This window comes from Brachionichthys hirsutus, chromosome 12 (assembly GCF_040956055.1).
Source record: "Brachionichthys hirsutus isolate HB-005 chromosome 12, CSIRO-AGI_Bhir_v1, whole genome shotgun sequence".
NCBI classification, from domain to species: Eukaryota; Metazoa; Chordata; class Actinopteri; order Lophiiformes; family Brachionichthyidae; genus Brachionichthys; species Brachionichthys hirsutus.
The window spans coordinates 5,069,624-5,083,841 of NC_090908.1; the positions used below are offsets into that span (position 1 = coordinate 5,069,624).

The 14,218-nt window shown below is 44.0% G+C and overlaps 1 protein-coding gene across 1 annotated transcript in view; it reads right to left on the reverse strand.

Annotated features, from left to right (window-relative positions):
* Positions 1-13,984, reverse strand: part of klf7b (Kruppel like factor 7b) — a 71,433-nt gene extending 57,449 nt beyond the window's left edge. The window contains exon 1 of the mRNA XM_068746266.1: positions 13,883-13,984. Coding sequence (XP_068602367.1) covers positions 13,883-13,984 — 102 coding nt within the window. The remainder of the gene's footprint in view (positions 1-13,882) is intronic.
* Between the last annotated feature and the right edge of the window lie 234 nt (positions 13,985-14,218).

Genomic DNA, 14,218 nt, shown 5'->3' on the forward strand with positions numbered 1-14,218 from the left:
GAACAAAGTTTAACTTTTTGACATCGACTAAGCATCAGACTGGTTTGGGGGCCCGGCTTTGGTTCTTTATGTCTCTGCATACAAGACACGGATCTGCAAATGCGACCGCAGTCTCGACATAGGACGCTCGTCCCCTTTTCCTGTTTGCAGCAAGGGTCACAGCAGATGTTGCAATACCCCAGACAGTTATGCAGATGTGGTTTTTCATAACCGCGAAAGCAATGTACGCACACGAATCTGACGCCTAAAAAACCCCGGAGGTTTTTGATTCCGTGATAATGGTCGTTATGTAATAACAGAGCGACTGCATTACTCCCAACAGGGAACTCTGTCTCAAAGTAGGAAAACGCTGAATCGGATGATTCTTTAAACAGCACAAAAACTTTGCGGTTCAGAATCTTTTCAAATTTAGCAACGTCGCTGAAAGAGACGGGGGTCTGATCGGTTAAACCAGCGAGACGCTGGTACGTTTTGGCTAGGATGCCGATCTGGTCAGAATCTAACTCTGGGAACATCACATGCGCTAAACTGGTGGCAAAACACAGCTGATTATCACAATTATGCGATACAAAGAGATGCCTGCTCTTCTTGCGTATCAACTCGACCTCTAAGCATTTGTCCGCCTTTCTTTTTCCGCCCCCTCGTGGATTACGCACAATTTGAACGCTTAATTCTAAGAGCTCATCACACAACGCATTTTGATTGGATTGAACAATCCGTTCCAGCAGATCCCGAAATGTCTCCTGGACAGATTCATCGCTGCGAACCGTGCCTGTTATATGCGTACGAATCTCGCGACCCATTAATTCCAGTTGAATGAGATCGTCGCACCGAGCCTCCGAGAGAGCGTTTTCCACGTGCGAGGCTATACCGCCGATGACTTCCGAATAATAACTTCCAAAATCTGGAGCGTTTGAAGGCGGCGGCAGACTCAGAATATGACGGATTTCTTTATGGTTAAATCGAGGATGTGAAATTACAGTTGGTCCATCGCTCGATACAGCGGTGCCCCCTCCGCGCTGAAAACCGGATGGACCCGCAACAGGTGATTCTAACACACGCAAATCAGTTGATGGGCCTGGGGAATCAGCTGATGAGCCTGGGTGAAAACCGGATGGACCCGCAACAGGTGATTCTAACACACGCAAATCAGTTGATGGGCCTGGGGAATCAGCTGATGAGACTGGGTGAAAACCGGATGGACCCGCAACAGGTGATTCTAACACACGCAAATCAGCTGATGGGCCTGGGGAATCAGCTGATTCCCCAGGCCCATCAGCTGATGAGCCTGCTTTTGATGGATGACTGTCGGGTGCAGGTGATTCAAACTGTGCGACAGAGTTTGCAGCGTTTCGGTCTTCATCCTCGTCTGAGGCACTATTAGACTCGGGTTCCATAGTTTCATTAAGATGACGCAAGGCTTCTTCTAACCCGCTCAAACAGCAGACATAATTCTGGTTTAAATTATCATATAACCGGATGGCATTATCCAATTCACTAAAATATAAAATAGCGAGTAGCTGTGATCTGAGAATATCTGCATTGGGGTTCATTTTGTTTTACACACACACACACACACACACATTTGTTTTAGAAAGAAAATAAAAGAAATTAAAAACTCACTCATCAATCCTTCAGAAGCATGCGGTACAGAGCTCCGAGAATCATAAAGGCTGAGTCGTGAAGAATCGTCAGCTCGCGTCGGTATCTCCCATAGACGGCTTGTCTATCTCTTCTCTGACGCGGAATTCTGCGACGCGGAATCCTGAGACGCAGCGGAGCGATTCTTGGGTCTTGTAGTTCTTCTGCCGGGGGGGTTGGAGGTTGCGGTTCTCCTGCCGGGGGGCTTGCTGGCTGTAGTTCTCCTGCGGGCGGGGGTGCGGTGGCAACGTTGCCAACGTCATTCGGGTCGACGTCCGTTTCTGATGACTGTGATCCGGAAATGGCGATGATTTCTGGCGACGATGCTCGTTCTTCCTGCGGATGTAAATCTTCAGCCTCTATGTCCTCGAACGCCGATACTGGAATGTAAGGAGAGGGGGAAAAACAACAACGCTTTAGCCATTTCTACTGCTTCGTAACGTGCGTGTGTGATTTTTTTTTATTTTTTTTACCAGCGTTGGCAGGGGTTTCATCTGTGGCTGTCGGCGTATCTGAAACAGCCGTTTCCTGTTGCACATTCTTAGGCAGGAGATCTGTGTGAGGAAAAAAAGACGCGATGATTTAGTAAAAAAAAAGCAATTCATTTATGATGCTCTGCAGTATATAATGCCATACAATCACATATTTACCTTCATCTTCGGTGTCTTCCAAACTCGATGACAAATCTTCAAACTCAAGTAGAGGCCAGCCGAACGTCTGACCAGATCGGTTCGTGTCCGTTGGAACAAGACTAGGATCGCCTAAATCTGATTTTTTTCCACATACGAATTCAAACAGAAATATATATATATATATATATATATATATATCTATATATATATAGTGTGCAATGCAAGATGTAATACTTAATACGTACCAAAGTCGCTTTGGGTGAAGTTTATTATTTCAAACTCGCTTTTTAGATCAACTATAAAACGAAAAAATTAACATTCAACATTCAACATTCTATTATTCCTAATTTCTTACAGCGAGGTAGAAAAAATAACATTTTACTTACTCAGCGTGTTTCTGATTATCCTTTCATCGTCTGTTGATTTTTTTCAGGAAAAAATACATGACTTTAGATTTCTTTTAAACGTATAATACTTTGAATTAGATTAGATTCAGATATGGTAGAACTCACCGGAGGAATCCGAATCAATTGAGATGGGAGAAGGCACTAATAAAAGATATTGTTTTTAAAAAACAAGTTACACTTTTTTTTAGAATATATTTAACAATTCCTAATTACCGTCCATCATTGTTGCTTGGTGTATGCGAGGCATCTCTGGTCAAGGCTGCAAGATTGTGACACTCAGATTTCTCCTGCAGCGGGTTCATTTAAAAGTAGTTTCCCGCCCCTTCATTAGGCGCATTGTATTACGACCGTCTAACGAGTTGAATCTGGGGTTACGGTTTTTGTTTGTTTATAAAAGGAACTTGGCGCATCACTTACCGGTTAGAATGTGCTTTATGACTATTGATCAATTAGTTCCAGATGTTTACCTAACTCCATGGTCGCAGGTCATGAGAGACATTGGACCACACCACAGCTAAGACATCTCCCACCACAACTATAAACAACCCCCGCATACTAAAACAAACCCACCATGTTTTTTGGATTACTTACGCTCGGTTATAAAAGAAAGGTGTTTTATGACATGTCGCAAAAAGCACGATCTAAGTGTTTGTTATATTTACCCAAATCCAGAATTTACAACTCTGTGGTCACAAGAGTTCGCGAGAGAGAGCTCCAGACATGGCCAGAGAAATTCTCCCAATTCACATGCCATATGCTGATTGTTTTTTTTACAACTGCTATAATCTCTTTATGGTTATATTGGGCTTGTTTGTTTTTTTTACTGCCGCTAATACACATCTGTGTCAACGGAAGGGTAGGTCTGTTTTTTTGTTTTTTGTTTTTTTGTCTCATCTCCCCCATCCGCAGCTGCGTAGCTCAGGAAGGACCCCAGAGGAGAAGGGGCGTGGAGGAGGCGTGGAAAGATACTATAACGGCTTGCTCTCGCTCTCTCTAACTCAGTGCAAGGACGATCTGAGAGGAATATGCTGCTCCCGGGTTACTATTATGTTAATAAAATAATGTACTGTTCTACTTTTCTCTACTCTGCTTCATAAAGGAACAATCCGGAGGAGGAGTGGAGTGTCAGGGGGAAGGGAAGGGGGGTTGCACCCTACCCTCCTTACTGACCAAAAAAAGTTACCTTTATTTTTTTAATTTTTTTTTTATAGTACTATTATTTTATACGATGTTAATTAATTATTATTTATTAATTCATATTTTATTAATATTTTATACGAGGCCAAAGGTCATTATTAATTTATTAATTATTAATTTTCATATTGGGTCAAAGGTCAAATATTGGGTCAAAGGTCAAATATTAGGTCAAAGGTCAAAGTCGTAAATCTTTTTTGACTAAAGGATGTACTCATCTTCTCTCTCACATCAACTCTGATTCATGTTTACTTTTCATGGTTGGTGTTTAAAGATACCAAGAACAATGTAGAACCTTTTGATGATCCAGATCACCATGTGGACGGTTTAAACCTAACTATGAGGGGAATGAGCTGCTTGGCGGAGATCTGCGCTCTCTGAGTGCTTTTCTAGTTTGATCATGGATTATACAGCTTCAAGGAAACATTCATAAATAAGAAGATATTGATTTCAGCCTCATTCCCCATCAGACGCCAGATCTTTACATAATTTGTACAAGGTGATTGTTTTTGACTGTAAGGCAGACTAAAGAGGTGAGAATTACATTCAGACTAAAAACCTCTGGGCTGAAGTTCACCAGCAGACATGCTGCAGAGCCACACGTTGTGTTCCCATTGAGAAGCAGAAAACACAAAGTCTTCAGAGCCCACAGTCCTGATGTGTGCTTGGCTTTCCAAGCAGAAATGCTGGGAGTTCCATTCAACAGCAAGTTCAAGCAGCTCTGCTCCATTCAGCCCAGAACATAAATAAGTTATTTAGCAAGTTTGGTAAAAACTGCCCCGTCACCGACGACAACCGTCTCCAGGAGAATTCGGTGATTAGTGAAGCTGGAGAATACAGAAAGCGTTTGCTGCTCAAAGGATGGATGATCGCTGCATTCCTCTCATCACAATCACAAATGGAACCATGTTTCCGTCACATGGTGATGGAGGACGTCCAGCCAACTGATTTATGGTAGATTAATCACTAAAACTGAGCAAGGTCTAATTTAAAACAGATGGTACAGTGTGTGTGTCCCTATCAACATCCTCTCCTCACTATGTATGATGTCATCACAGAAATGACAAATCTGAGTGGCTGTCGGCTCAGGACAAAACAAAAGGAGGAGGAGCTTCTGGTTTCATGTGAAGATATTAAACAAATGCAAAGTATAATTAATCAGTTTGTCCTGAGAAAGATCAGAAGAAGATATATAAATAAACGTCATCATGAACTCCTGTGGTGCATCGGCACATTTCCATACTTACATTGATTTAAACTCGGGTTCCTCTGGTCAGACAACATTTCCAGCTCCCCTCTTTAATTATTAAGGGACACGTGATGACTCTATTCTGGCAGTAATAAAGGAGAAGGAGGTCGACAAAGAAGAGGAAGCAGTTATTGCTTATTTGGAAAATGTTTCCGTCAGCCTTCACGGAATCTTTTTTGCTGACACGTCAACCAATTTCAGCCGCAGACAAGCCATTCGTCATTTCAGCCACTTCCTTAAAGATCGGTCACTTTTCTTTTCTCTTGATTTTTTAAAAAAAACATGAATTCAAACGTGCACAAACAAAGAGATATGAGGGATGGAAAGGAAGATGATTGAGGGAGAATAAAAGAAAGTCAGACAGAGAGAGAGAAAGAGAGAGAGAGATGGTTGAATGAAGAATGGGAGGGTTGAATGAATGCCAGGTCACGAGTCTTTGTCTCTGAGCCAACTGGTCGGCAAACACTGGCTCAGCAGGATGTGGCAACACAAACACACAACACACCTGTGCGTCGTGTTGTGTGTGCCAACACTGCTCAGCTTGACACCACCGAGAGGCTTCCTCTTAGTAATAAGGAATACAATCAAACACTGCTGTCCTTCTTTGAAGAAACCTCCTCATTACAAATAAACACACACCCACACACACACACACACACACACACACACGGCCTCACAACAGACAGCAGTAATTACAGTAAGTATTAGAGTTCAGTGTGTGAGAGGTTGAAGCCTCACATGGTCCAGCCCTGATGCAAGAGCAGCATCTAAGGCTGCCTTAAAGGGAACTTGGGTCACCTGCTGCAAAGTCAGACTGTGACAGAAACAGTCAAAAGTGGAAAAGGTCCTGGATCTGTCCCTTCATCCCGATCCAATGGGTCTGGGATGAAGTTCACACTTCTCTATCAAGCTCCGTGAACGCTGTGCGTTCCTGTTAAAGAACAGACAGACAAGCTGACAGAGAGGGAAGCAAAATAAACATCGATGCCGTCGTACAGTGAAGTTTGATTCTGTTTGGTTCTGCAGACGCCACTCGACACGGCAAACATGCACAATCCCCTAATAGGTTAAATATCGATATGCACGTGCAAACTAGGATGGTTCATACACAACTGGAAGCGCGGCGGGATGAATGGGTAACTCTCCCTGTAAACTGCACTAATCAGGCGCCATGCTGGAGAGCTGCCATCCAAGGAAACCGCTCATCTTGAAAGATCAAGACTATGGCTTTCACAGAATAAGCTCCTCTACATCAGGAGTGCAGTTCATTTGTTCTGCTTTCCTACCACGGCCGCCTGACTGCTCACGCTCTTATCTAATCTCTGCCTCCGTAGCCTGAATGGCTGATTCACTTACTGAATTATGGGTTCTCGGGCGCGTGTGTGCACGTGTTCGACTCGAGTGATTTTAAATTACGAGGACGAGACAATAGCTCTGTGTGTTTGGGACAGTGATAAAAAGAAAATGAATGAATGCAGTGATTAGAGCGGCTTATATTGAGGAGAGTTCTGGCACCGGGTTCCACACTGTAAGAAGTGAAGAAGCATGCAGCCTCTTGCTTTGGCAGATCACACTTTTATAAAGCTCCAACTGTTGTTTTTCCATCTTCCTCTGCTCTGTGGTCGTCATTGGATTATAATATCTACATATAGTCGCGAGCGACAAATGCAAGCGTCTCCGAATGTTGGCGCCGGGTGACGATGTGGTCGCTCATCAGCAGACTTCCATCCTGCTATCTGGTGCGGAGCTGGTCTTGTTCAGAGTCAGTGGGCTGTGGGCGGTCAGCAGGCAGGTCACCCTGGGCAGGCAGCCGGCCAATCAGAGCGCTGACACCCAAAGGCTGGCTGGCCGACCTGAACCTGGCGCATTCAGCTCAAAATTAAATGAGGAATCATGTCGGACTCATCATTGTAATTGTAGGTTGTTGCCATGAGCAATTTTTGATGTCTTAAAAAGTGCAAGCAAAGCAATGGAAAACCACTTTCACTGCATTTAAATAAATCTGATGTAGGACTAATGTCTACTATTATTATTAGTATTATTATTATTAAGCAACATTGCTGAATCATAGGAAACAGTAATGATCCATACAGACTGTTTAATCAGTGATAGATGAAACAGTCAGAAGGCAGCAACATTATGAGTGGAACCAGAGATCTAATAGTGACTGTGGAAACTGAAGCTAGTCTGTAGCAGCAGCATTACAGTTACAACATAAATCCATCATCCACCCTCTGTCAACACTCCATCATCGCCGGGTAACAGATTTATGGTTGCCTTAAGGTTCTAAGGCAACAGTGTTTTAATAACACTATAATAACTGCTATAATAACAGAGATTAGGACAGAGACAACTACGACTATTGTATCCTAAACTAACACCCAACAGGAGAGAAACGTTTGAATAAAATCTCCATAAAGGTTGTGCAACTAGGGCAACCATAACTTTATCAAACGTTAACGACAGAAAAATAAAATACAATTTAATCATTTGGATATAAATAGTTAAAAGGTTGCTGATACATCCTGCCGTTTGGATGAGATATACGTTCCTTCCTCTCGTTGACTGTCTGTCTGTCTGTCTGTCCCTCTCCGTACCGGCCTCTCATTTATCTTGTCTTCTCTCCATTCCTTTTTCTCTCTCTCTGCTGTGACTATAAGGAAGCAGCTGTGCACCGAAGACAATTACATAACTCTGTGTGTGGATGTGTGCACTGCCACAGAACGGATACTACAGTATTAGTAGTAACACAGTACTAAAAAATGGAAAAAAGGTCTAACTTTCACTTCATGCATTGTGTCTACTGGTGCCAACCCCCCCCCCCCCCCCCCTGTCCTCCAACCCTACACAGAGTCACTGGGCTGTGAAATGTGAAAAACTGCAGCATGCATGGCAATTCATTATCTTGTCAAACTTCCCAGGGCCAGCCTCAAGCCACGGGGGGGAAAGAGACAGACAGAGACAGAGAGAGAGAGAGAGACAAAACACAGCTCATGCAGTTGTCTCTGCAGAAGGTGAATAGGTTACCAAAATGAAGACAGGAAGGAGGAAGCTGTGCTGTGCATGAGACACTGCACGGTGTGTTGGCGCTGTTATAGGCGCACATCAAAGAACAAAACTTGTTTTAACATTATTTTATTACCCTCGCCGAAGAGGAGGCGAGGGTATTGCAATTGGGTGCGTTTGTATGTTTGTCTGTCTGTCTGTCTGTCTGTTTGTTTGCTTGTTTGTCTGTCCGAGCGCATAACTCAAAAACTAGTAACCCAATCGACTTGAAACTTTTACACAAGCAAGGTTCTGTCCGTGGCTCGGTCCTCCCCGAGAATGGCGTTGATCCGGATCTGGATCCAGATTCTAGAATTATTTTTACATCTGGAATGATGATGATGATGAATATATTTATTAGATAGGATGTTAGAGTACAAGTACAGTCACACAGTAGCATGTATTACAGTACAAATAACGTCAAACATCCTGTCTAAGAGGAGCATTTCAAAAAAGCCCTTGCGGGCTTGTTTCCGTTGAAAGTCCTTCGTACATAAATCATCCACAAAAAACAATACAAATAAAAATAAATCCAATATTAAATTATGCAATTGATGCAACGTAACATTAGAAAGACAAAAATAAAATGTTATTACACCGCCAGTGCAAACTAACAATTAATCTAAAATAAATTACACCACTGATGCGAAATGACAATAAATAACTTACATAAATTACAATAAATTACTAAAGCAATTAATACGTGCAACATAGGTGGACAAAAAAAAGGAGGGGGGGTTTGACCCGGAGAGAGTCGTGATGACTATCTCCGTTTCTGTCCCCCTAAAAGGTGTATTTTTAGAGCCTTTTTGAAGGAGGCCAAAGAGGTGCATGTTTTGAGGGCGGGAGTCAATCCGTTCCACCCTTGGGTGGCAGTATTGTAAAAAGATGATTTACCCATGTTAGTCCTATAGGAGGGGGTAATCAGGTTGTTGTTTGAGCTCCCTCTAGTGTTGTGGCTGTGGGTGTCACTAAATCTGTGGAGGTGTTCCGTCAGGTATGCAGGGATTGAGGGGACTGAGGGCAGAGCTGCATTGACTATTTTAAATGCCAATCCCATTTTGAGTTGTTTAACCCTGTCTTCTACCCTGAGCCATTTTAGGCAAGCAAAATGTCCAGGAAGAAGGTGGGTCATGGGCCCCAGATTGAGGAGTAGCCGAATCAGTTTGTTTTGGGAGGTTTGGAGCCTGGTTTTCAGGGACATTTTGATGTTTGAATACCAGGAGGTGCTATGTGCTGTAAACTGCCACTTTAAGAAGGAGGGACACGAATGGCATGATGGGAAAAAGAGTCCAGAAGGAGTCTTGTAGTACGTTCCGGAGCAGCAAGCTAGAGTAGGTTTGGCCCCTCTGATCCGGAAGCCCTGTTTACTGTCTCACAAGATCCAATAGTCTATTGGAGGCGAGGGTCTGCAATCTCTGATTGTCGTTTTCTAGTTATAAACTGTGGAACTATCCACCCTGTAATTGTAAGTCGGAGCGGTTGAAGACTTTAATACTAATGACTGTAATCATACAAACACGGTGTCGGTTCGGCCTGTTTCTGTTGTTACACATTCCCGTGTGACCAGGGCTTGATAATGACATCATCCGGATGCGACTATTGTTTTTATTTGTAGGGCAGTTTAACTTTCTGATGAGCATCTATCTATGGGAATATAAAGGATTATTCAGAGGCAAAGCAAAATAAAAATAAAACAAAACAAAACAAGGCTCCACTTTTAAACGTGACCTTTGGAACTTCCTCCGAGGCTGAGCAGCTAATCCAAAGAGCCCCGGAAGTGAAACGCTCTGGCGGAGACAACTGTGCGTTCGGATGAGCACGCTTGTAGTTGTGTTCGGGATGCTAAACGGTCACCCTCATAGTCTCCACCAGACAAATCAAGGTGGAAAAGACCCGTTCTGACTGGTGATATTTCATCTGCAGAAATCCTGGGAGGACGATATAGACGAAACGGCGATGGCTGCATCTACGAGCTACAGCAGGCAGGCTAACGGCAGCATGCATGGGGCTCTGGGCTGCAGGCTTGCCCGGGCCTAATGGAGACATCGTATCAGTAACACAGGGCTGGATGTCGAGCACGCTGCTGTAGCGACACTGCAGCAAATAAATCAATCGGCGAGAAAAGAACAGCAGACACAGAGAGCGTGGTTGAAGGAGACGAGATGAGAGAGACAGTGGGAGAAGGAGCCGGTTTAACGTAAAGGAGGACGGTTGCCTGCATGAAGCGTCCATTTACTTTGGAACTGCAGATCTGTACTCACAACCACATGAAACGCACGTCTGTCAGACGATGGCAGCGCTCTGCTTTGAACTAAACGGATTATATCTAATTGGGAAGCCTGTGTTTGCCGTTTCATGCTTGGACTCTCCGCACGCAAATCCAGAAAGCCATTGCGAACCTGCACTGGTTCAGCCGTTATGTTGCAGAACATGGGCTTGTACAGTCAGAGGTGAAGAGGCTGAAAGACGGGAAAGATGGAGAGAGAGAGAGAAAATGTGTGTGTTTTCCACATGTTTACCCACGATGCAAAGCAGCTGATAAAAGAGCCTGTATGAGGAGACAAAAACCAGGGGCAAGACACAGGGACAGACGGGAGAGATAAATGGCACATATAAATCTGATTGTTTGTATGTGTGTGTGTGTGTGTGTGTGTGTGTGTGTTTATTTCTCTGTCTGTCTGACAGCAAACGGCCAATTACTGTCGAAAGTGGCGGGATGAGTCCTACCAGACCAGAGCTTTCCATTACTCCACGCCAGCCATGTGTGCGTCTGTGTTTGTCTCACACACACACACACAAGGACAGATAAATAACCCAATGTTTTCCACTTCAATAAACTGAGCTGGTCTCGTCTCCCTTTGGAGGGTGAGACTCGCACCGTGGCGTGTCTGCAGCTCCACTCACAGACTTAATGGGACACGGTCACCAAGACTTACACGAGAATCCGGTTCGGACATTTTATATATTAACAAGGGCTCAAATGAAAAGACTGAGATCTCCGTCGTCTCTGGATCCTGAGAGTCTAGCTTAGCAAAAAACTGCCAACGCTGAGGGGGAACTTGAGGATCGCTAATTTGGCACAAGTGATGGATCCAATCATGCACATCATTTAAAGGGGAAAGTGCCCTGTAGACCACAGCCTGATTCGATACAGCCTGTGACGGAGGGTAGGGGGTGGGGGGGGGGGGGGGGGGGGGGTATTTGAAAGAAAGCCCTCTTTCTGCTGACCCGCTGCACCGCTTTCTGTTTCTCTCGTCCTACGTCAAAAAGATTTTCTCCACCTGCAAGTCCGTTTTTTCAAAAGCTGAGCTTCTCAAGATCAAAACAAACAAAGCACAGATTGACATCAGCATATTTGTAAAAAAAAGAAAATAAATAAAAAGATAAAAGATGGTGATGATGATCCCCCAGCTGCTGTTTAAGGCCATTTAAATCCAAGGTTAAAAATGAATGTACCAAATAGACAACGAGCTTAAAGAGTCGTGTGCAACCTCCAGCAGGCAAATCGTCATGCGGTTTGCTGTAGCTGTCACTGAAAGCAGACGTAGCCCAGGTAGCCGTGGTGCTAATTATACAGTAGCTGACCTCAAGTCTCAGGTGAGGTCAACAGGAGTCACGGGCCTCATGTCAGGCAAGCTCAGAGGCCTGATGGGCTCCAGACGCAGCCTCCAGGACCAGCACAGGACGGATTGACAGACAAATGCAGAATTATGTTCCTGACATTTTACAAGCTTATTTTATCTACTTATTGGAATAAAAAGTAAAAGAAATTGGTAACAACAAATTTGCTGCTCATGCGCTTCTCCAAGCCTCTAGAGGCGTGAAACGGTACTGCAGGGCAGGAGGACCAGGGTTAACAGGTCCACATTCTCCCCTCAGTATCTGCAGAGCAATCCACAGATGTCTTAATACAATGTTAGTGATGCTGTTTCTTCACATTCTGTTGAAGCGCTTAATCGTTCATGTTTTCACACACATTCTGCTTGTGTCTCACAAAATGAGTTGCATCAGGTGGAAAACTTTTCTGCAAATAAAACTGTGACCAGCGTGGCTTTTCCGCCGGGTCTACATTCATTTCTCTAGCAACATTTTTTCCATCTATTCCATGGAACATAAGCCATGACATCAAAACCAGAACTCCATGAAACTGCTCAATCAATTATAACAATATGCTTACAGAGAGAAAAACGGCCTTCAGGGGATACAATTATGTGCTCTTTGGACTAAAAATAGGACAAGGATGTGGGAATTTGTGTCAGTCAGGCAGTCAGAAAGAAGGAATACAGCATGGGTTTCATTCTGTCCTGTATAAATACACCCAACCCTTTTGTAAACACACAATGAGCTGACCCAGCGTCATCTGAGTCGCTATCCCACACAGGGGAAACTCTGGCTGTATTTGTTTACTGAACATTAAAGAGTAGGTAGTAAGAATACTGTGACACACACTTACAAATGGGCTAAGGATGTCACACAATTAATAGCTACAGATCTCACGTCCAAGGACGAAAACACCAGGGAGAATAAGTGTTGCCTGAATTGTTGACAGCAAAATTGCCAAACAGCTTCTATATGTCATATTTTGTAACTGAATCCCTATAAAATTGCTGCACGAGTTGAAAAAGAAGAATCTGTGAAGCTCATGGATCACAGCTGTTTTGTAAGTCAGCATAATTTACGCTTTACATCTCAAAGGTCTTCGAGGTTGTGTGTGTATATATATAATATGTATATTATAATCCAACAGATGCTCCATCGTGCATCCTGAATAATGCATTAATTGGCAGGATTATCACAAATAGCAGCAGATAGATATACTGTTTAAAAGACAGATCACTAGCTATTATGTCCATCATCCATGGCTGTGTGTGTGTGCGCGTGTGCGTGCAAATCCATCTGTATCAAAGTGACAGACTGGTCTATCAATCAAAACCAGTCACATCCCCAGTACGACTAAAACAAATCTCCAATGACTCTTATTTCACATTTTATCCGCTCAAAACTGACAAATAAGAGAGAGAGAGAGAGAGAGAGAGAGAGAGAGAGAGAAGTATCTTTCATTCATCTTAACGGGAAGAAACCTTCACGTCCCATAAAGGGTTGACGACATCGCTTAACTGAGATCATGCAGCCCATTTGAAGTTTCCATATTCACGTCAGGCTACGACGTGCGTCAAACAGGCAACCCCAAAGGGTTAAACGGATACGTTCACATCAGATCAACGTGGAGCTCCAGCTTTGCTGCAAAATGTCAAGTTTAAAGGGGGGGGGGGGGGGGGGGGGTGCACAAAAACGGCCTTTTCAGAATGAACATCAGCATTTCAGAGTTCCTGAAAAATAACAAGAGCCTGTAAATGATGCCGAAGTGGCTGCGTGGGAGCCAAAGTGAAGATGAAAAGCAGAATGTTATTTTAATCATCATGAAGGATTCATGGTGCGGAGATGTTTAAATGTCCATTCGTGCGTAAAACTCTGTGCGCGTCAGCCCCCTCTTCTCCCCTTTTGTGTGTGTGCGCGTGTGCGCGCGTGTATTCTCTCCTGTCAGCGAACCTCGCCGTGCCGCCATGTGAGCGACCAAAACACGCAACTCCACGGGGCTTCTGCCGCCGCTCCGGAGCGCGCCGCAAAACACGAGCAACGCAAACAGAAAGCAGCAGCGAGCGCGCACATGACATTTCATTCCGGGTTGACCCCCCCGCACCATCTCTGACCTGCTGCCAGTTCTCCTCCAGAGAGGGCATCGCGGAGAAATAACCAGTGTCATGGACGAGTTGGAGTTCTTGGAAAATACTGTAATTCGCCAAAACATCCATGCTTGATGCAAAGAATAAAAGTCAGTCAAGAAGTCCGGAATCCAAACGCTGGAGACGCACTTCTGGATTCCTCTTCTGGGACTTGTCCAATAAAATACAAATGCTGAAAGAAAACGCACCAAGTGCAGATGAGCGCGCCTGAACACTTTATAAAAAAGAAAAAAGAAAGAACGAAAGAATCAGGACAGAAAATAGTTGATTGTTTTATCTCTGTCACTGCAAACGCCGCTCCTG